Raw genomic sequence first — 21885 nt, forward strand, 5'->3', positions numbered from 1 at the left:
AGGGGTTCAAAATGCTGACCTTTAGGTTAGCATCTGAGTGCTTAACCATTTTGCCACCAGGGTTCCTTGCTAGGTACCTTGTAGGGGCTTAACAGAAGGTTAGTGGATAGATACATGGATGAGTGAATGAATGAGTGACGACAAGGGTGGATGGATGGGAGCTTACTCAGAACCAGTGGTCGTAGTATAAATAAGACAGAAAGAAATTCAGGTCAGCAGGCATCTATAGAAAACCATATTTATTTATTTTTTGCCTTCAAACATTCCTTCCTACATTTCCATTCAACCAGTAAAAGAGCATCAAAATATAAAAATGTACTAAGTATAATCATTAGCATGTTATAGGGAAATAGTTGTTATAACTTTTTCCCTTGAGGGAGATGGCAAGTTGGATGGTCACAGTTGGTTGGGTTTACAAGAAGAGGTGAAAACCTCAGGTTTGCCTGGGACTGAGGGGCTTCCCAGGATGTGGGACTTTTAGTGCTATAATTGGGAAAGAACCAGGCAAACTGGGACGGTTGGTTACCCTAGTAAGAGAGCAGCACCAGAATGTCGGGCATGGTTTGGTGTTCAGGTAGAAGGGTCAGGCATTTCCCCAACCTTCCCATCACTTCTGTTTCTCTTAGCTCTGAAATTAAAATCCCTTGTGTTCTTACTAACAGTGTTACAGCTTTCCAAGGGTTTTCACATCCCCCATGTAATTTCGACTTTATCCTTATGCCAAGCCTGGGAGGTAGGGCAGTCCTAACCTAATTTGCTGTGTGACATCCTGCTTCAAAGCTCCTGGCAATGATGGAGGCAGAGTCAAGACTCAAACACAGATCTCCTAGGGCCAGGGTTCCTCCCACTGCTCTGTTCTTTCCTGAAACATCCTACCTGGCTCCTGATGGGTTTCAGGGGTGAGCAGGAATCATAAAGGGAAAGGGGGGCCCTGAGATCCAAGTTCTGACTCCACCTTCTTACTGCTTCTCCTGGTGTGTTTATCTGCCTTTCTTTAGCAATCCTTACTTAGGATTCCCCTGAATACCCAACAGGTGGCCAGTGTTGGTGTCATCATGTGGCAGAGGTGGTGAAAGAGAACCAGGGTATTGGCTCCCAAATGATGCCCTGAATGACCCCTCAGTCCAGCTTTGCCAGGCAGATGGCCAGAGAACTGGCTTAGCTTGCCATTTGCCAACTTGTGTGTTGAGTTCTTTTTTAGTATCTTTGCTCAAGAGATACTCAAGTAATAGGCCAACTCATGGCTGGTGGCTATGACTCTTGGGCCCAAAGGTTTTGCCACACTTATTCTATCCATCCCAGTGCTTTTGCCTGATATAGGCACTGGCTTATGGAGGGATGGCCCAATAGTCCTTCCTGACTTATTCAAAAAGACTGGAGATAGGCTATCCCTGCCCATAGTGGACCTAGTTTCTCTTGAAGTTAGAGTTCTATTATCCATTCTTTTATTTAAACAATGTTTTGAGCTATTTTATATTTTTGGCCTTTATTTTTGATCTCTAGGGAAGTCTTGCATAGTGTTTCTTTTCCTTATGATTTTCCTTAATTTAACTGAAGCATACACTAGTGTCTTCCAGGTGGTGGTATTTTAGGATTAGCTGAATTAATGGGGTTTAGAGAATGCTAGCCTTACCTTTTAAGATGTCATTGTTTGGTCTCCGAGTTGCTCTATCATACATGCCTATTTTGGGTGCAGATGTGCTTAGATCTCCTGGATTAGAGTTTTCTTGTTCTGCAAGCTGATGAGGATGGGCACTTTTATTTAAAAAATAAATAAAATAAATAGCTTTAAAAAAAAGAGTGCTGCCTATGTCCTCTCGGCAGATTCCTCAGATTGTGGGACATAAGGTCTGATAGGCAAAACATAGGGTTTCTGGTACAGCCGTTTCCTTTAGCATGCTTTTTCTTCCTGCCTCTCACTACAGCTATAGCCCTATAGCCCTCAGAAGTGTCTGTAGCACTGAATTCAAATCTAGTTTTCATCTTCAGATGTGGTTTTCTTTGGCTAAAAGACAAAAAGTAGACCCTACTCTCTGTGGATAGAAGGGGTCTTAACCTTGGCATGGCTCTCATTGCAATACACTGAAGATGATGCAGTTGTCTCTTGGCACTGAGGGGCGTGGTGATGGTTTGACAACCCAGAAACTTCCATATCCCCAGATACTGCCTGAGTTGATATAAGTCTTGGAATCTTGGAAACTTATGATCCAGCTGCATTAGGTCCATAGGCTGTACTCACCTACAGGGTTAGAAGAATGTCTCTAGGCTGAAAAATTTGAGAACTCAATATAACAGAAACAGCCTCCTTACAAAAACCCTGTTGTTTGCTACCTGGCAGTAGGAGAAAACTAGAGATTGATGGGTTTCTAGCCCTTTTTTGCCACTTGGGGCCAGCATTTCCTCTAAGGAAGTCAAGACTGGTGGGGAAAAAAAGAGTATGACTGCACATTCTTGACTCCATGAAGATGAACAGCTTCTTGTGCCAGGCAACCTCTTTAAGTTTGTATAGACTTCTGCAGGCCCCTCAGATGGTCAATGCACTCTGGGATCTGCGATGGGTGCCCTTCCTTGAGGGCCAGGGCATACCCATTTGTCCATTTGAGTAGGCTCCAGGAGACAGTGCCCTACTGGGAGCCAGAAGGTGCTCTCCAGATGAGAATTTGGCTGAGAAGCCCCCTGAGTGTGGGTTATCCCTCATGTGGTCTCTGCTGCGCCTCTCTTCATGGGGCTCCCAGTCCTTCATGTGCTTCCACTTGGGAGGGGAAGAGCTCTTTGACGTGCTGGTTCTAAAGTCCTGTGCTGGGACAGGTGGCCCTGGATGCAGGGTAGGCTGAGGCCCTTCAGAGACAGGGGCTGGCCTCTGTTTGCTTCTCCAACTCTGAATTGCCAGGTCTCTTTTGTCCTTGGGGAGTTTGTCCAATTTCTGAGCTTTTGAGATCAGAGACTTCCCATAGGTCCCTCGTATAGACAGGAAAAAGTACCTAGTGGGAAATGACAGAATAAATATATTTTCTGATTTTTGTAAACTTCTAGAATTTCAGCATTGACAAAAACATTAGACTCCAACTCCCCATCCAGGGCAGGATTCTCTTTATAGCACTCTTGATTGATAGTCATCAAATCTATGCCTGGGCCCCTCTGGTACTGGGGAACTCAACGACAGCAGTAACAACAACAGTAACGAAATAAAATAGTTAACATTTATATAGCATTTATTATGTGCCAGTCTATTCTAAGTGCTAGACAAATTATTAACTAATTTTATTCTCCTAATAAATTTTTAAGGTTGCTTCTTTTGTTTCCTCTTTTCACAGATGAGGAAACTGAGGCACCTAGAGATTCAGTGATTTGTCCTAAGCCACAGAGTGGTTGAACTGTGGTCAGGACGAAGCACTTTGGATCCAGAAGCTTTGCTTTTATCTACCAAACACAAAGAAGTCCATTCTGTTATAAAGCTACTCTTATTTAGGCAAATTTACTGTCTTTGTAATGTCAACCCTTTGCGGAACTTAAAGAATTTTTAAGAAGTTTCTAAGTACGTAAGTCTTCTTGAATACGTGGGCCGTGCTGACTTCACAGAGTCACCGTATTATCACTATTTGCCATTTGAAGAAACTGAGGCCCAGAGTGATAAGGTGAATTTCCCAAGGTCTTCCAAGAAGTTAATGGGTCTCCCTGATGCTAAGCTAGGGTTCTTTCCCCCGGCCAAGCTGCATGTAGCCTGTAGAAGACTCTGGAGTTAGGAGTCTCTATCTGTACCCAGAATCTTCTCCCTGTTCCAAGTTTGGGAAAGGGAAGGGATGATAAGGTGAGTAAAACTACGCAGTGTATGGAGAAAGCATACAACAGTTCTGTGTCACTGGGCAACTCTCTCCCCTCTCTGGTTCACAGTTTCTTATCTAAAAAGTAATTCAACTGGCCCAGGTCACATCTAAAGTCTTTTCCGAAACTAGTCCTTTTTTTTTCTTGAAGCATTTTAAACAGAGAGGCTCCCATCCTTCCACTATGTAGAAAAGCTGCAAGGCAAGGAGGCTGTGAAGACTGTAGTAGGTCCCACAGAGTCAGATGAGCATTTCCCCAGCACCTCCTCTCGCCCAGAGAGGCAGTACAGGGGCCCTGTTTACATTTCAGGAAAGATTCAACTTCTTGCCTGGAAACTGTAATTTCCTTGGTTTAAACCTTTCCTCCAAGCTACCAACTTCCTCCTCTACCCATTTACTCAACAAATACTTGTCTGGTCCCTATAACGGGCCTGGCCTGAGGGATTAAACTGTGAACAAGACAGAGTTCTTGCTCTCACATAGCATGTGAATATAGCTATAAGTAGATGGTGCAATGAGAGTGTCGACACCTGACCTGGCTTGGGAAATCTTCCCTGAGGAAGGAACATTTTAACTGAGGACTGAGGGACACACAGGAGGTAACCAGGCAAAGGGAGCGATAACCAAAAGCCAAGCAGGGTGCCCAAAGTGTGGAGAGCGAGGACAAGAGTGGGGATATATGAGACAGAAGGGGTCGGCAGGGCCAGAACAAACAAGGACTGGGAGCCAGCTATGTTTTGGTTTTCATCTTTTATTCTAGAGGCCTGGGGAAGCCCTTGGAAGGTTATGAACAGGCAACACAGTCAACTCTGATGTAATGATAATGGAGCAGAGTAAGACACAATAAGAAGACTACTGGAGTAATCTAGGGGTGAAAGTGTCATAGCCTATATCATGGTGGTGGTTGTAAAAATGAGAATAGTAGATGAAGTTGAGAATTACAGAGCAAGTAGAACTGTCAGGACTTGGTGATAGGCTAGCTATGGGCATGAGGTGGCAGATGATGTCAAGGAGAACTCCCACGGGTCTTCATGATCCTGAGTGGGTAGCATTTGCTGAAGGGAACTCTGTAAGAGACCTAGGTTTCTTGGATGGTGGTGGTGAAGGGAGGGTGGAACAGTGAATTAAGTATAGATGCCTCCCAGTTACCTTCAACTTAACATGTCCAAGTGGAAGTGATGAAAAGGTAGCTAGAAAGATGTATCTGGAATTCAGAAGAGAGGTCTGGGCTCGGAATTTATTTTGAAGATTCACCTGTTAAAAATGATATTTGTCTCTAAAATCTATAGGAAAATCCAATATCTCTACAACAAAAAGACAAATAATTCAATTAAAAAATGGGCAAAGGATAAGAACAGACACTTCACCAAAGACGTTTAAGCAGCCAGCAGACACATAAGTAAATGCTTGAGATCACTAGCCATTAGAGCAATGCAAATCAAAACCACAATGAGATACCATCTCACTCCAGCGTTACTGGCACAAATCAAAAAAAAAAAAAAAATAATAATAAATAAATGTTGAAAAGGCTGCAGGGAGATTGGACCTCTTATGTACTCCTGGTGGGATTGCAAAATGGCAAAACAATTTTGGAAAATGATATGGCACTTCCTTAAAAAGCTAGAAACAGAGATACCATATGATGCAGCAATTCCATTCCTAGGAATATATCCTAGAGAAATAAGAGCCGTCACATGAATAGATAAATGCACACCCACGTCCACTGCAGCACTGTTCACAATAACAAAAAGATGGAAACAACCTAGGTGTTCATCAACAGATGAATGGATAAACAAACTATGGTACATACACACAATGGAGTATTATCTGCCGATAAAGAACAATGATGAACTTGAGAAGCATTTCACAACAGGGATGAATCTGGAGGCATTATGCTGAGTGAAATAAGTCAACCACAAAAGGACAAATACTGTAGAGACCACTACAAAAGGTTTACATACAAAAAGAAATAACCTTGATAGTTACAAGGGAGGGGAGGGGTAGGGATGGAAAAACACTAAATACACAATAGACAGGTTTGCATACAAAAAGAAATAACCTTTGATGGTTACAAGGGAGGGAAGGGGTAGGGATGGAAAAACACTAAATAGAAAATAGACAAGTGGTAACTTTGGTGATGGGTAAGACAGTACACAACACTGGGGAAGCCAGCAGTTTGGTCAAGGCAAGGTCATGGAAGCTCCACAAACACATCCAAACTCCCTGAGGGACCGAACTACTGAGCTGAAGGCTGTGGGGACCATGGTCTCAGGCAACATCTAGCTCAACTGGCATAATACAGTTTATAAAGAAAATGTTCTACATTCTACTTTGGTGAGTAGTGTCTGGGTTCTTAAAAGCTTGTGAGAAGCTGTTTAAGATACTCCACTGGTCTCACCCTGTCTGGAGCAAGGGAGAATGAAGTAAACCAAAGACAAAAGGAAAAGATTAGTCCAAAGGATAATGGACCACAAATACCAGAGCCTCCACCAGACTGAGTCCAGCATAACTAAATGGCACCTGGGTATCACCACTGATTGCTCTAACAAGGATCACAATAGAGGATCCTGGACAGAGCTGGAGAGAAATGTAGAACAAAACTGTAACTTACAAAACACACAAACAAAAAACAAAAAGACCAGAATTGCTGGACTGACAGAGACTGGAGAAACCTCGAGACTATGGCCCTCGGACATCCTTATAGTTCAGTTATGAAGTCACCCCTGAGGTTCATCCTCCAGCCAAAGATTAGGCACGCCCATGAGACAAAATGAGACTAATTGGGCATACCAGCCCAGGGGCAAGGACAAGCAGGCAGGAGGGGACAGGAAAGCTGGTAATAGGGAACCCAAGGCAGAGAAATGGAAAGCATTGACATGTTGTGGGGTTGGCAACCAATGTCACAAAACAATACGCCTATTATTTAATGAGAAACTAGTTTGCTCTGTAAACCTTCACCTAAAGTACAAAAAAAAAAAAAAAAAAAAAGATACTTAAATCCACAATACTGGTTTCTATGTCAATGGAGAAAATATAAAATTAGAAGACAACGTAGGACCAAGCCTTGACATATACCAGATCCGTGAGTCAGCAAAGGAGACAAAGAAGGAGCCACTGGAGATGTAGGTGAAAAACCAAAACAGCGTTGGGTCAAGGAAGCTAAGAGAAGGTTGTTCATGGACAAGTTCCTTCTATTGTAGCAAATCAGGATGCTGCATTGTGTTTTTTTTTTTTTATTAACTTTTATTAAGCTTCAAGTGAACATTTACAAATCCAATCAGTCTGTCACATATAAGTTTACATACATCTCACTCCCTACTCCCACTTGCTCTCCCCCTCTTGAGTCAGCCCTTTCAGTCTCTCCTTTCTTGACAATTTTGCCGGCTTCCCACTCTCTCTATCCTCCCATCCCCCCTCCAGATAAGAGTTGCCAACACAATCTCAAGTGTCCACCTGATATAATTAGCTCACTCTTCATCAGCGTCTCTCTCCCACCCGCTGACCAGTCCCTTTCATGTCTGATGAGTTGTCTTCGGGGATGGTTCCCGTCCTGTGCCAACAGAAGGTCTGGGGAGCATGGCCGCCGGGATTCCTCTAGTCTCAGTCAGACCATTAAGTTTGGTGTTTTTATGAGAATTTGGGGTCTGTATCCCACTGATCTCCTGCTCCCTCAGGGGTCCTCTGCTGTGCTCCCTGTCAGGGCAGTCATCGGTTGTGGCCGGGCACCAACTAGTTCTCCTGGTCTCAGGATGATGTAGGTCTCTGGTTCATGTGGCCCTTTCTGTCTCTTGGGCTCTTAGTTTTTGTGTGGCCTTGGTGTTCTTCATTTTCCTTTGCTCCAGGTGGGTTGAGACCAATTGATGCATCTTAGATGGCCGCTTGTTAGTATTTAAGACCCCAGACGCCACATTTCAAAGTGGGATGCAGAATGATTTCATAATAGAATTATTTTGCCAATTGACTTAGAAGTCCCCGCAAACCATGTTCCCCAGACCCCCGCACTTGCTCCGCTGACCTTTGAAGCATTCATTTTATCCCGGAAACTTCTTTGCTTTTGGTCCAGTCCAATTGAGCTGACCTTCCATGTATTGAGTGTTGTCTTTCCCTTCACCTAAAGCAGTTCTTATCTACTGATTAATCAATAAAAAACCCTCTCTCTCCCTCCCTCCCTCCCCCCTCGTAACCACAAAAGTATGTGTTCTTCTCAGGTTTACTATTTCTCAAGATTTTATAATAGTGGTCTTATACGATATTTGTCCTTTTGCCTCTGACTAATTTCGCTCAGCATAATGCCTTCCAGATTCCTCCATGTTATGAAATGTTTCACGGATTCGTCACTGTTCTTTATCGATGCGTAGTATTCCATTGTGTGAATATACCACAATTTATTTACCCATTCATCCGTTGATGGACACCTTGGTTGCTTCCAACTTTTTGCTATTGTAAACAGAGCTGCAATAAACATGGGTGTGCATATATCTGTTTGTATGAAGGCTCTTGTATCTCTAGGGTATATTCCCAGGAGTGGGATTTCTGGGTTGTCTGGTAGTTCTATTTCTAACTGTTTAAGATAACGCCAGATAGATTTCCAAAGTGGTTGTACCATTTTACATTCCCACCAGCAGTGTATAAGAGTTCCAATCTCTCCGCAGCCTCTCCAACATTTATTATTTTGTGTTTTTTGGATTAATGCCAGCCTTGCTGGTGTGAGATGGAATCTCATCGTAGTTTTAATTTGCATTTCTCTAATGGCTAATGATCGAGAGCATTTTCTCATGTATCTGTTGGCTGCCTGAATATCTTCTTTAGTGAAATGTGTGTTCATATCCTTTGCCCACTTTTTGATTGGGTTGTTTGTCTTTTTGTGGTTGAGTTTTGACAGAATCATGTAGATTTTAGAGATCAGGCGCTGGTCGGAGATGTCATAGCTGAAAATTCTTTCCCAGTCTGTAGGTGGTCTTTTTACTCTTTTGGTGAAGTCTTTAGATGAGCATAGGTGTTTGATTTTTAGGAGCTCCCAGTTATCGGGTTTCTCTTCATCATTTTTGGTAATGTTTTGTATTCTGTTTATGCCTTGTATTAGGGCTCCTAAGGTTGTCCCAATTTTTTCTTCCATGATCTTTATTGTTTTAGTCTTTATGTTTAGGTCTTTGATCCACTTGGAGTTAGGTTTTGTGCATGGTGTAAGGTATGGGTCCTGTTTCATTTTTTTGCAAATGGATATCCAGTTATGCCAGCACCATTTGTTAAAAAGGCTATCTTTTCCCCAGTTAATTGACACTGGTCCTTTGTCAAATATCAGCTGCTCATATGTGGATGGATCTATGTCTGGGTTCTCAATTCTGTTCCGTTGGTCTATGTGCCTGTTGTTGTACCAGTACCAGGCTGTTTTGACTACTGTGGCTGTATAATAGGTTCTGAAATCAGGTAAAGTGAGGCCTCCCACTTTCTTCTTCTTTTTCAGTAGTGCTTTGCTTTTTTTTTTTGCTTATCCGGGGCTTCTTTCCCTTCCATATGAAATTGGTGATTTGTTTCTCTATCCCCTTAAAATATGACATTGGAATTTGGATCGGAAGTGCGTTAAGTGTATAGATGGCTTTTGGTAGAATAGACATTTTTACTATGTTAAGTCTTCCTATCCATGAGCAGGGTATGTTTTTCCACTTAAGTATGTCCTTTTGAATTTCTTGTAGTAGAGCTTTGTAGTTTTCTTTGTATAGGTCTTTTACATTCTTGGTAAGATTTATTCCTAAGTATCTTATCTTCTTGGGGGCTACTGTGAATGGTATTGATTTGGTTATTTCCTCTTCGGTGTTCTTTTTGTTGATGTAGAGGAATCCAAGTGATTTTTGTATGTTTATTTTATAACCTGAGACTCTGCCAAACTCTTCTATTAGTTTCAGTAGTTTTCTGGAGGATTCCTTAGGGTTTTCTGAGTATATAATCATGTCATCTGCAAATAGTGATAACTTTACTTCTTCCTTGCCAATCCGGATACCGTTTATTTCTTTGTCTAGCCTAATTGCCCTGGCTAGGACTTCCAGCACGATGTTGAATAAGAGCGGTGATAAAGGGCATCCTTGTCTGGTTCCCGTTCTCAAGGGAAATGCTTTCAGGTTCTCTCCATTTAGAGTGATATTGGCTGTTGGCTTTGCATAGATGCCCTTTATTATGTTGAGGAATTTTCCTTCGATTCCTATTTTGGTAAGAGTTTTTATCATAAATGGGTGTTGGACTTTGTCAAATGCCTTTTCTGCATCAATTGATAACATCATGTGGTTTTTTCTTTTGTTTTATTTATGTGATGGATTACATTAATGGTTTTTCTGATATTAAACCAGCCTTGCATACCTGGTATAAATCCCACTTGATCATGGTGAATTATTTTTTTGATGTGTTGTTGGATTCTATTGGCTAGAATTTTGTTGAGGATTTTTGCATCTACGTTCATGAGGGATATAGGTCTATAATTTTCTTTTTTTGTAATGTCTTTACCTGGTTTTGGTATCAGGGAGATGGTGGCTTCATAGAATGAGTTGGGTAGTATTCCGTCATTTTCTATGCTTTGGAATACCTTCAGAAGTAGTGGTGTTAATTCTTCTCTGAAAGTTTGGTAGAACTCTGCAGTGAAGCCGTCCGGGCCAGGGCTTTTTTTTGTTGGGAGTTTTTTGATTACCGTTTCAATCTCTTTTTTTGTTATGGGTCTATTTAGTTGTTCTACTTCTGAATGTGTTAGTTTAGGTAGGTAGTGTTTTTCCAGGAATTCATCCATTTCTTCTAGGTTTTCAAATTTGTTAGAGTACAATTTTTCATAATAATCTGAAATGATTCTTTTAATTTCATTTGGTTCTATTGTGATGTGGTCCTTTTCGTTTCTTATTCGGGTTATTTGTTTCCTTTCCTGTATTTCTTTAGTCAGTCTAGCCAATGGCTTATCAATTTTGTTATTTTTTTCAAAGAACCAGCTTTTGGCTTTGTTAATTCTTTCAATTGTTTTTCTGTTCTCTAATTCATTTAGTTCAGCTCTAATTTTTATTATTTGTTTTCTTCTGGTGCCTGATGGATTCTTTTGTTGCTCAGTTTCTATTTGTTCAAGTTGTAGGGACAGTTCTCTGCTTTTGGCTCTTTCTTCTTTTTGTATGTGTGCATTTATCGATATAAATTGGCCTCTGAGCACTGCTTTTGCTGTGTCCCAGAGGTTTTGCTAGGAAGTATTTTCATTCTCGTTGCTTTCTATGAATTTCCTTATTCCTTCCTTGATGTCTTCTATAACCCAGTCTTTTTTCAGGAGGGTATTGTTCATTTTCCAAGTATTTGATTTCTTTTCCCTAGTTTTTCTGTTATTGATCTCTAGTTTTATTGCCTTGTGGTCTGAGAAGATGCTTTGTAATATTTCGATGTTTTGGACTCTGCAAAGGTTTGTTTTATGACCTAATATGTGGTCTATTCTAGACAATGTTCCATGTGCACTAGAAAAAAAAGTATACTTTGCAGCAGTTGGGTGGAGAGTTCTGTATAGGTCAATGAGGTCAAGTTGGTTGATAGTTGTAATTAGATCTTCTGTGTCTCTGTTGAGCTTCTTACTGGATGTCCTGTCCTTCTCCGAAAGTGGTGTGTTGAAGTCTCCTACTATAATTGTGGAGGTATCTATCTCACTTTTCAATTCTGTTAAAATTTGATTTATGTATCTTGCAGCCCTGTCATTGGGCGCATAAATATTTAATATGGTTATGTCTTCCTGATCAATTGTCCCTTTTTTCATTATATAGTGTCCTTCTTTATCCTTTGTGGTGGATTTAAGTCTAAAGTCTATTTTGTCAGAAATTAATATTGCTACTCCTCTTCTTTTTTGCTTATTGTTTGCTTGATATATTTTTTTCCATCCTTTGACTTTTAGTTTGTTTGTGTCTCTAAGTCTAAGGTGTGTCTCTTGTAGGCAGCATATAGATGGATCGTGTTTCTTTATCCAGTCTGTGACTCTCTGTCTCTTTACTGGTGCATTTAGTCCATTTACATTCAGCGTAATTATAGATAAATAAGTTTTTAGTGCTGTCATTTTGATGCCTTTTTATGTGTGTTGTTGACAATTTCATTTTTCCACTTACTTTTTTGTGCTGAGGTTTTTTTCCTAGTAAATTGTGAGATCCTCATTTTCATAGTGTTTGACTTTATGTTAGTTGAGTCGTTACGTTTTTCTTGGCTTTTATCTTGAGTTATAGAGTTGTTATACCTTTTTGTGGTTACCTTATTATTTACCCCTATTTTTCTAAGTTAAAAACCTAACTTGTATTGTTCTATATCGCCTTGTATCACTCTCCATCTGGCAGTTCAATGCCTCCTGTATTTAGTCCCTCTTTTTGATTATTGTGATCTTTTACTTATTGACTTCCATGATTCCCTGCTATGTGTATTATTATTATTTTTTTTAATTAATCTTAATTTGTTTGTTTTTGTGATTTCCCTATTTGAGTTGATATCAGGACGTTCTGTTTTGTGACCTTGTGTTGTGCTGATATCTGATATTATTGGTTCTCTGACCAAACAATATCCTTTAGTATTTCTTGTTGCTTTGGTTTGGTTTTTGCAAATTCTCTAAACTTGTGTTTATCTGTAAATATCTTAATTTCGCCTTCATATTTCAGAGAGAGTTTTGCTGGATATATGATCCTTGGCTGGCAGTTTTTCTCCTTCAGTGTTCTGTATATGTCGTCCCATTCCCTTCTTGCCTGCATGGTTTCTGCTGAGTAGTCTGAACTTATTCTTATTGATTCTCCTTTGAAGGAAACCTTTCTTTTCTCCCTGGCTGCTTTTAAAATTTTCTGTTTATCTTTGGTTTTGGTGAGTTTGATGATAATATGTCTTGGTGTTTTTCTTTTTGTATCAATCTTAAATGGGGTTCGATGAGCATCTTGGATAGATATCCTTTCGTCTTTCATGATGTCAGGGAAGTTTTCTGTCAGGAGTTCTTCAACTATTTTCTCTGTGTTTTCTGTCTCCCCTCCCTGTTCTGGGACTCCAATCACCCGCAGGTTATCCTTCTTGATAGAGTCCCACATGATTCTTAGGGTTTCTTCATTTTTTTAAATTCTTTTATCTGATTTTTTTTCAGCTATGTTGGTGTCGATTCCCTGGTCCTCCAGATGTCCCAGTCTGCATTCTAATTGCTCGAGTCTGCTCCTCTGACTTCCTATTGCGTTATCTAATTCTGTAATTTTATTGTTAATCTTTTGGATTTCTACATGTTGTCTCTCTATGGATTCTTGCAACTTATTAATTTTTCCACTATGTTCTTGAATAATCTTTTTGAGTTCTTCAGCAGTTTTATCAGTGTGTTCCTTGGCTTTTTCTGCAGTTAGCCTAATTTCATTTGTGATGTCTCGAAGCATTCTGTAAATTAGTTTTTTATATTCTGTATCTGATAATTCCAGGATTGTATCTTCATTTGGGAAGGATTTTGATTCTTTTGTTTGGGGGCTTGGAGAAGCTGTCATGGTCTGCTTCTTTAAGTGGTTTGATATGGATTGTTGTCTCCGAGCCATCACTGGGAAACTAGTTTTTCCAGAAAATCCGCTAAAAAAAAAATGCAGTCCGATCCCTATCAGAGTTCTCCCTCTGGCTCAGGCTATTCGGATGTTAATGAAGCTGCCTGGGGAGGGTGGGGGAGGGAACAGAGAGATAGGAGAGTAGCACCTCAGAATATAGCCAGAGTTGCTTGTCTTGCTTGGAATGACTATTATATCTGAGATTCCCGCGGGGCGCGTCGCCTATGTGTGCTGGCTGTGTGGAGATTGCCCCTGGGGGGTCTGGCCCGCTGGAGTCACGGTCAGATCCTCTGCTTCCAGCCCCTCGCCCAGCGTCAAGGCTCCCCTACTGGGACGGTGCACTCTCGACTCCAAAATCAGTCACTGCCTCCCGGGGACTTCTTGTCCCTCCAGCCGCGTTGCCGTGCCGTTCCCGCGAACCGGTTGGGCCCCCTCCCGGGGTTAGTTCAGGTGGGTGGAGCAGCTCCCCGTGCTTGTGCCGTGACTGAGTGTCCCGGCTGGGACGCTGTTCTCCCCGCTCCAATACCAGTCGCTGCCTCCCGGGGACTTGTCCTACCGGCTGCGTCCCATGCCGCCTGCGCAACCCGGCTGAGCCCCCTCCCGGGGTTAGTTCAGGGGGGTGGAGCAGCTCTCCGTGTTTATGCTGTACCTGCATCCAGTCCAAATCCCGGCGGGATGGTTCCCCGGCTGGAATGCTGCTCTCCCCGTTCCAAGACCAGTCACTGCCTCCCGGGGACTTCTCCTACCGGCTGTGTCCCTCGCCGCCCGAGGAACTGGCTGGTCCCCCTCCCGGGGTTAGTTCAGGGGGGTGGAGCAGGTCTCTGTGCTTGTGCCGTACCTGACTGGTACGCTGGCTCCAGGCTCTGAAAACAATCGCTGCTTCCCCGTATTAGTTCGTTCTCCATCTCTAAATCTGTATTTGTTGTCAGGGTTCGTAGATTGTTATGTATGTGATCGACTCATTTGTTTTTTCGTGTCTTTGTTGTAAGAGGGATCCGAGGTAGCGTCTGCCTAGTCCGCCTTCTTGGCTCCGCCTCCGCATTGTGTTTTAAGATTAGTCTGTTAGTTATTTTTGTTTTATCTGTAAGATAATTTAAATGGATCCATGTTCCTATTTAAAAGAAATTGTACAGTCCTTTTATACTGGTTGAATTAATCAGACCAAGATTACTGAGGTCACAGCTAGTGGGCTAAGTATCACAAACCTGGTGAGTGAAATCAGTTTCCATGATGGTAAATACAGTGCACAACAAATACAGTTTAGGTACTTTAAGTGACCAAATACAATTTTCTGTGGCAAATATTCTGTCATATAGGTTTCAGTTACAAATATTCGTTGTTTCAAGGCTATAAGTCAACCATTCTTAGAACTATTAAAATAATCTTTTCACTATCAAAAAATCATTTTGCCTTTCTTAGTAAATAGAATTAAACAAATCAACTTTATGATGATAATACAGGATACGCGCAGATTTAACTTACGCGATGTGGTAACTGGTAAGTAAATATTTGCTAGCTTTATCTAACTTGTCCCTCATCTGTTTAATAAGTGGTGAAACTGAATGCCTGTCTTTTCAAGGTACTGTGTCAACAGTCTTTCCCTACTTTTCAAGGAGTCTCATCCGATTGCTATGAGGCAGTGGTGCTTCATGGAGGTTCAGGGGCAGAATTCTCGGCTTCCATGCGAGAGCCCTAGGTTTGATTCCCACCAATGCACCTCATGTGCAGCCACTGTCCATCCATCAGTCGAAGCTTCCATGTTACTATGATACTGAACAGGTTTCAGCGGAGGTTCCAGATTAAGACAGACTGGGAAGAAAGTCCTGGAGATCTAGCCAATGAAAACCTTATGGATCAGAATGGCCTGATCCCCAACTGGTCATGGGAATGGTGCAGGACCAGGCAGCATGTCATTCCTTTGTGCATGGGGTCACCATGAGTCAGGGGCCAACTCCATGGCAGCTAACAACAAAAACACCCACTTGCTACTTCAGCCTGGTAGCTTCTGGCTCCAAGTATGCATTCTACTTGAGGCTGAGGTAAAGTATATGGGATTTATAATTTTCTCTTTTCATACCCCCAAGTAAGATATACTTGGCCAGTGGTAATCACAACCCTGTTTAGCTCCAAAAACAGTGACAAAAAATATTCAACCACATGTTTGATGCCCTTTTCCAATGAGGCCATAATCCTTGTGGTCTCTCTCCCGGCTCCTCTCCTCAGGGATGAGGTGAAGAAGTGGTGGGATGGGAAGTATGTCCCCTGAGGCCTGATGCTCGTTCTTAGTTGCTTCTCGCTCTACACTCTCAGGGTGTTCTATTCATCCTAGTCACTCTCGCCCTGTATTGTGGTCAAACCTATGTTTGAATTACCCATTAGACTATAGGCTTCTTGAGAGCGGAGACCCTGGTTTATCTTTTTGTTCCTTCAGCATCCATTACTCACTCATCTCTGAGTGCAGACTGTGTGAAAGGAATGGTGCTAGGTGTTGGGGACAGAAGGATAAGGAGAATCCCTTCTCCCAAGTAGATAAGGGACAAATAGGTCATTTATATGTGGTAAGGGCAATGACACAGATACACAGATACACCCAAGTGATGGGGACACACGTGACAGAGGGGTCTGTTTCAGCCTGAGGAGGATAGGTGAAGTCATGAAAGCCTTCTGGAATTGGTCATGCCTGAAATGATATAAAGAATGAGGAGGTTTTGCCTGAGAAAGTAATAGGAAGGGTATTCGAGCAGAAGGAACAGGGTGAGTGAAGGCAGGGAAGTGAGAGGGCCTGGGGTCTTGGATGAAGTCCAAGAAGATTGGTGGTGATGCCCAATGTCTAAGGCAGGGAGTGGGGACATAAGGCTGTGTGCACTGGCAGGGGCCAAGCAGGGGCACCATGCACACAGTGCATACTTAGAAATCAACTAACATTTGTGGAATTTACCAATTCCAGTAGTATTTGTCATCTTGGCATCTTCGGTCTCCAACCCTACATCAGAGGCCAAGGTTCTAAGGTGGCTTAGGAAGAGGAAATGGAGACCAAACTAGGTTAAACTGCCAAACTTATTAAAAGAAGCAAGGCCTGAGGATGGCCCTCTCCTTAATCTAGGAATAGAAAAAGTTCTAGGTTGCTATGTTCACTGTTGCTAAAGTCAGCGTTGCTATGGCCTGTTGGGAAACCCCGGTGGTGTAGTGGTTAAGAGCTATGGCTGCCGACCAAAAGGCTAGCAGTTCAAATCCACCAGGTGCTCCTTGGAAACTCTATGGGGGTAGTTCTACTCTGTCCTATAGGGTCTCTATGAGTCAGAATTCACTCAACGGCAATGGTTTTTTTTTTTTTTTTTTAATGGCCCGTTGACTACAGATTATAGGGATAAGGAAGCTGGATTTCCATGTTCAGAGTGGTGAGATCCTGGGCACTGAGAGAGGGCTGTCCCGCCTATGGGTACATCACTGTCAAGTTTACCGCTTGCTCTCACGAGAGCAGCATAGGCTGGAGAACTGAACATTGGCCTCTGGTTTGAGAGAATCCAGCTCCGCTGTGATTTGTGGGGGGGTGTGGACATGTCCTGGTCTCTCTTGGGACTACAGCTGTCTGATGAGCAAGTGGGACTAGACCCATAGTTTTGTCTAACTTCTAGATGATGGCAAAAACAAAATGAGAGGATGGTGGGAGAGTGTGTTCTGTGAGTGAGTTCTAAAGGGAAGCAAGGAATTATTGCTGTTACTGTTGCTATTTTTCTGGAAAAGGCTAACACAGAGGATTTATGCCAGAAATGCCAGAAGCAGCCCCTGGGCATGGATGACAGGTTTTTTTTTTTTTTTTAAACAAATTGGAGCAATATTAAAAAGTTGAAGATTTCATGCAAATTTGGACTTCTGGGAAAAAATGAAGCTCTGGAAGGCTAGACTTGATCTTTCCTTATGGCAATGATAGGGTAAATCTGATAAATTCTTTCTCCCAACATCTGTACTTCACCTGAATTGCTACTGTTACTTGCCTATCTCTGTAGACATCTGTGTGTGGGACTCCTGAGCTCATAAAAAAGGACCAGAGCGCTTTTCAAAATGACTCCTAAAATTTGTAAGGCAGCAGGGTAGAAAACATTACTGAGGCCATATCAGATTTGGTGACTTTGATACCCTGTGGCTGACCTTGGACTAGAATCCATGTTACTTGCCTCTCAGTTCATTGTTCTTTCTGGTCTCATGCCCTGTCTCTAAAACCATAGCCTCAAGGATTCCAGCAGGAGTCACACTCCTGACTCTTAAGTTATATAATGGTTTATTAAGGAGAGATTGGTAGTTCTAAGAGAAAAACAACACCCATGTTCAAACCTTGGGAGAAGAGCCACGACTGGAGTGAGGAAGCAGACGAGGTAGAATGTGAGGTCTGAGAGCTGGCCTTCCATCACCCAGTAGGGGTTGGTGGGACTGTTGCATGTGACACAGGTGGCGTTGTACACTAGGGATATTACAAAGTACATCAGGAAGCTGGTGACGAGGACAAGTACATGGATAATGGTCTGTGGGAGGAAAGAAGAAGGGATGTCTTAGATTAGGGGCAGTGCAAGCACACTACTTGGCTAACTTTGTTTAAAACTTTTTTGGCTAACTTTGTTCAAAACTTTTTTTTTAATGTAACATACATATAAAAAATTCATGCGAGCGTGCAGCTTCATGGATCATTATAAAGCAAACACCCATGTTTTTGACCACATGTTTGAACATATTTTGAACATCAGAATTTGAGCATTGCCTTCCTCTCAGAAATCCACCATTTTGTCTCCTCCTTGGGGCCAACCACTCTCTTGACTTTGGTGATGATGATTTCCATACTATTCCTTGTAGTTTTACCACCTGTGCTTCCCTATCTAGCCTGTTTTCAAATGTCAGATAATAGAATCCTATTTTGTGTGCTTTTTTAAAATTTTTATTCCCTCAATATTGTATCTGTGCGATACATGTATTTTTTCCCCATGTGGCTGTAGTTCATTCGTTTTCAGAGCATCGTAGGATTCTGTTTTCTGATCTTATTTCGTCCTGCCTGTTCTGTGCGTCTTTCTTTTTTCTTCATTCTTGTCTCCTTTTAGACTTACAGTTTCGTATAATTTCACTTTCCCCCTTTACTAGTTTGGAAATTATATACTCCATTTTTATTCTTTTGGTGGTTATACCATAAAAGATAACAAGCAATCTTAACTTACCACAGGCTAAAGCTTATAACCACCTTTCCCTTCTCCTAAATTATACAAGGACCTTACAGCACTTTAACTCTGTTCACTTCCTTTCTGACTTATATGTTATTGTTGTATATTTTAAATCTGTTGGTTTTCAAATCTCATAAGTCATTATTATTATTATTCAGAATGTCAATATTCATTTAGAATTACATGTTTACCCCTTTCTATGCCTTCATCCGGATCCTTCATTTGAGGTTACTTTCCTCTCGCCTGAAGTACATGCTTTGTAATTTCCTTGAGTGTGAGTCTGCTGATAATATACTCTCTGTTTTAGTTTTTCTGAAAGATGTTTTATTTCACTCTCATTCTTGAAAGATATTGTTGACCGACAGAGAATTCTTGTTTGGCGGGTATTTTCTTTCAGAATATTTAAGATAACAATATACTATATTCTGGCTTCCCTTGTTACTGTTGGCAAGTTTATTCGTTGCTCCTGAGAAGGAAATCTTTCTCTCTTAAAATCTGGCTGCTTTTAGGATTTCAATTTTGTCTTTCATGTTCTATAGTTTCTCTATGATAAGTATGGATTTATTTTTATTTATCTTCTTTGAATTTCATTGACCTTCTTGAATCTGTAGGTTGATGTCTTGCCACTTCTGCAAAATTCTCAACGAACTGTTTTTTCAAATATTGCCTCTGCCTCATTCTCTCTTTCCTTTCCTTCTGGAACTCTGATCAAATGTATGCTAAACCTTTTCAGATACCACTCTACTACTACTATTCATAATATTTATGAGTATTTCTTTCATAATTTCCATTATGTTTCCTCTCTGTTTTATATTCTGAATAGTTTATTTTGAGAAATTTGCTAATTCTTCCCTAGCTGTGTTGAATTTGCTTTTAGGTCAACCATTGAATTTAAATTATAGTTACTGTATTTTTTTTATATCTAAATGTTCTATTTGGTCTGCTTTCAAATCTGCTAGGTTGCTTTGTATAATTTACAAATCCTCACAGATATTTTTGAGTTTGTTCTTTATTTCCTTAAACATAGCTTTCTATGATTTATACCTGTTCATGCCAATATATGAACTATTTGTTTCTGATTTTTTGTTGTTGTTGTTGATCTTCATTCATAGGTTCTTGTTTCCATGTGAACTTGGTTATCTTTGAATGTGTGCTCCTTACTGCCCATGAATTAGCAGAGACAATTTGAGGCTAAGGATGAAGATACTTTTCTGAGAGAAAATTTGTGTTTTGTTTGTTTTTGTTTTTGCAGATGCCACTGGGCACTGTCAACTCTGAACTACTTTAAATTGAGTTCCTAAGTCAAGGTTTGGATCATCCAGGTGATACGAACCTGGGCTGCAAATTTGCGTGAGGCCATCCCAGGGTCACAGTCTCCCAGGACTGGTCCTTTGTGCTGATTCTCCCTGCTCTGTTCAGCACCCTGGGAACAATCCCTGCAGTCCCTGCTGCGGGGGACGTTTATGGGTAGCTCCACCTCGGGGTTTACTCTGACCCTGAAGGTGTTGTCATTTCTGGGGTCCTAATTTAATATATATATTTTAAAATTTAATGTGGGCAGAATCTCTTATTAGACCCCCACCTTGGGAGTGTGAGCTTTGATTTCTGGACCTTTCACTCATCAAGTCTGCCAAAAGCAAATTTCATAACTGGGCAGGATTGCAAACACCCTAAGGAAACAGAGGCTTTGGCTCAGCTTGCCTCTCTAGAATTCCCCGCCTCTCCCCTGCACCCGAGGTTTGGTCTTTATTATCTCATCAGCTCTTTCATGCATTGAAGGAGTCCTCCCCTCTCACCCCATCAGTATTTTTAGTTGTTTTCAGTGGGAGAGGTGGTAGAATAACCCAGCTCCTGTTCCTGATGAAGAAAGTAGTTAGCTAACATTTTCAATTGTTTGGTGGGGCTCGTGAACACTGACACAGCACTACAATTCATGTTAGATTTCTACACAGAAGAAAAAGGCTCTCCACCTGCTTTGAACACTTTCAAAAATGGAAATGCATTTTCATCATGATTTGAGTAGCTGACTCCTTTCCCAAGAGCACCAGAAATTACCAGTGACTTTTGGGGTACCTGGTCTAGAGACATATTAGCTGGAGTAGTAATGATGAGAAAGGAGTGAAGAGAACAGCCCTCCTCTTTTTAAGGTAGCAAGATGTAGTGTTTTGAGGAAGCAGGCTGAATGACCAGTCAGAGAGCATACAGAATCTTTAGTCTCATCACCTATTTAATGTACAGTTGAGGCCTGATTACACCTCGTGGGGCATTTTGAAAGTTTAAAGAAAAAAAAAAATCTAGTGACTAAGAGAGTTGTAGAGGGCAGTGTTCCTTTTGGGAAATACGTTGGGCTAGTTTTTTTTTTTAAAAAAAAGGAATTAAATTACTGTGAAATATTTCAAGTGTACAGACAATAAACCTCATGCACCGAACATACAGCTTTATCACTTTTAATCTTCTGCCATATTTGCCTCAGATTTTCTTAACAAGATCTTACAGACACAACTGAAATACCTGTGTATACTTCACAAATCTCTTCAATCTTGAACATAAATTCAGTGTTTACCATTCTTATAAATATTTTATACATATATGTTTATGTACCTACTCTTATGAGTGCTTTTTTTACTTTATCATGTATATCCTTCTGCAGCTTTGTTCATTCAACGCTGTGTTTGTAGTTTTATCTATGCTGATAGATATAACTCTAGTTTATTCATTCTAGCTATTCTATTGTATGAGTATGTCACAGTTTATTTTCCTGCTGATGAGTATTTAGGCTGTTTCCACTTTTTTTGGTATTAAGAACAATGTTGTAATGAACATTCTTAGTTACATGTGTAAGAGAATTTCCATGGTTTATACTTAGGAGTGGAATTGTATCCGAGAGTATGAGTACTTTACACTTTTCTAGCTATTTTCGAAGTTCTCTTCAGGATGGTGGTACCAGTGTATAGTTGATTAGTTGTTGTTGTTGTTAGGTGCCATCGAGTCAGTTCCAACTCCTAGTGACCCTATGCACAACAGAATGAAACACTGCCCGGTCCTGAGCCATCCTTACAATCGTTGTTATGCTTGAGCTCATTGTTGCAGCCACTGTGTCAACCCACCTTGTTGAGAGTCTTCCTGTTTTCTGCTGACCCTGTACTCTGCCAAGCATGATGTCCTTCTCCAGGGACTGATCCCTCCTGACAACATGTCCAAAGTATGTAAGATGCAGTCTCACCATCCTTGCTTCTAAGGAGCATTCTGGTTGTACTTCTTCAAAGACAGATTTGTTCTTTTGGCAGTCCCTAGTATATTCAATATTCTTCGCCAACA

General features: G+C 41.2%; 1 protein-coding gene across 3 annotated transcripts in view; it reads right to left on the reverse strand.

Moving 5' to 3' along the window:
- Window positions 1-238: 238 nt before the first annotated feature.
- Window positions 239-21885, reverse strand: part of ATP10B (ATPase phospholipid transporting 10B (putative)) — a 216885-nt gene continuing 195238 nt past the window's right edge. For all 3 annotated transcript variants that reach the window (XM_049874266.1, XM_049874264.1, XM_049874265.1), the window contains 2 exons: window positions 17696-17883; window positions 239-2981 (listed from right to left, as the gene is read on the reverse strand). In XM_049874266.1, the coding sequence (XP_049730223.1) occupies window positions 2525-2981; window positions 17696-17883 (645 nt within the window). In that variant the 3' untranslated portion in view covers window positions 239-2524. The remainder of the gene's footprint in view (window positions 2982-17695; window positions 17884-21885) is intronic.

The sequence above is a fragment of the Elephas maximus genome, chromosome 2 (genome assembly GCF_024166365.1).
Source record: "Elephas maximus indicus isolate mEleMax1 chromosome 2, mEleMax1 primary haplotype, whole genome shotgun sequence".
Taxonomy (NCBI): domain Eukaryota; kingdom Metazoa; phylum Chordata; class Mammalia; order Proboscidea; family Elephantidae; genus Elephas; species Elephas maximus.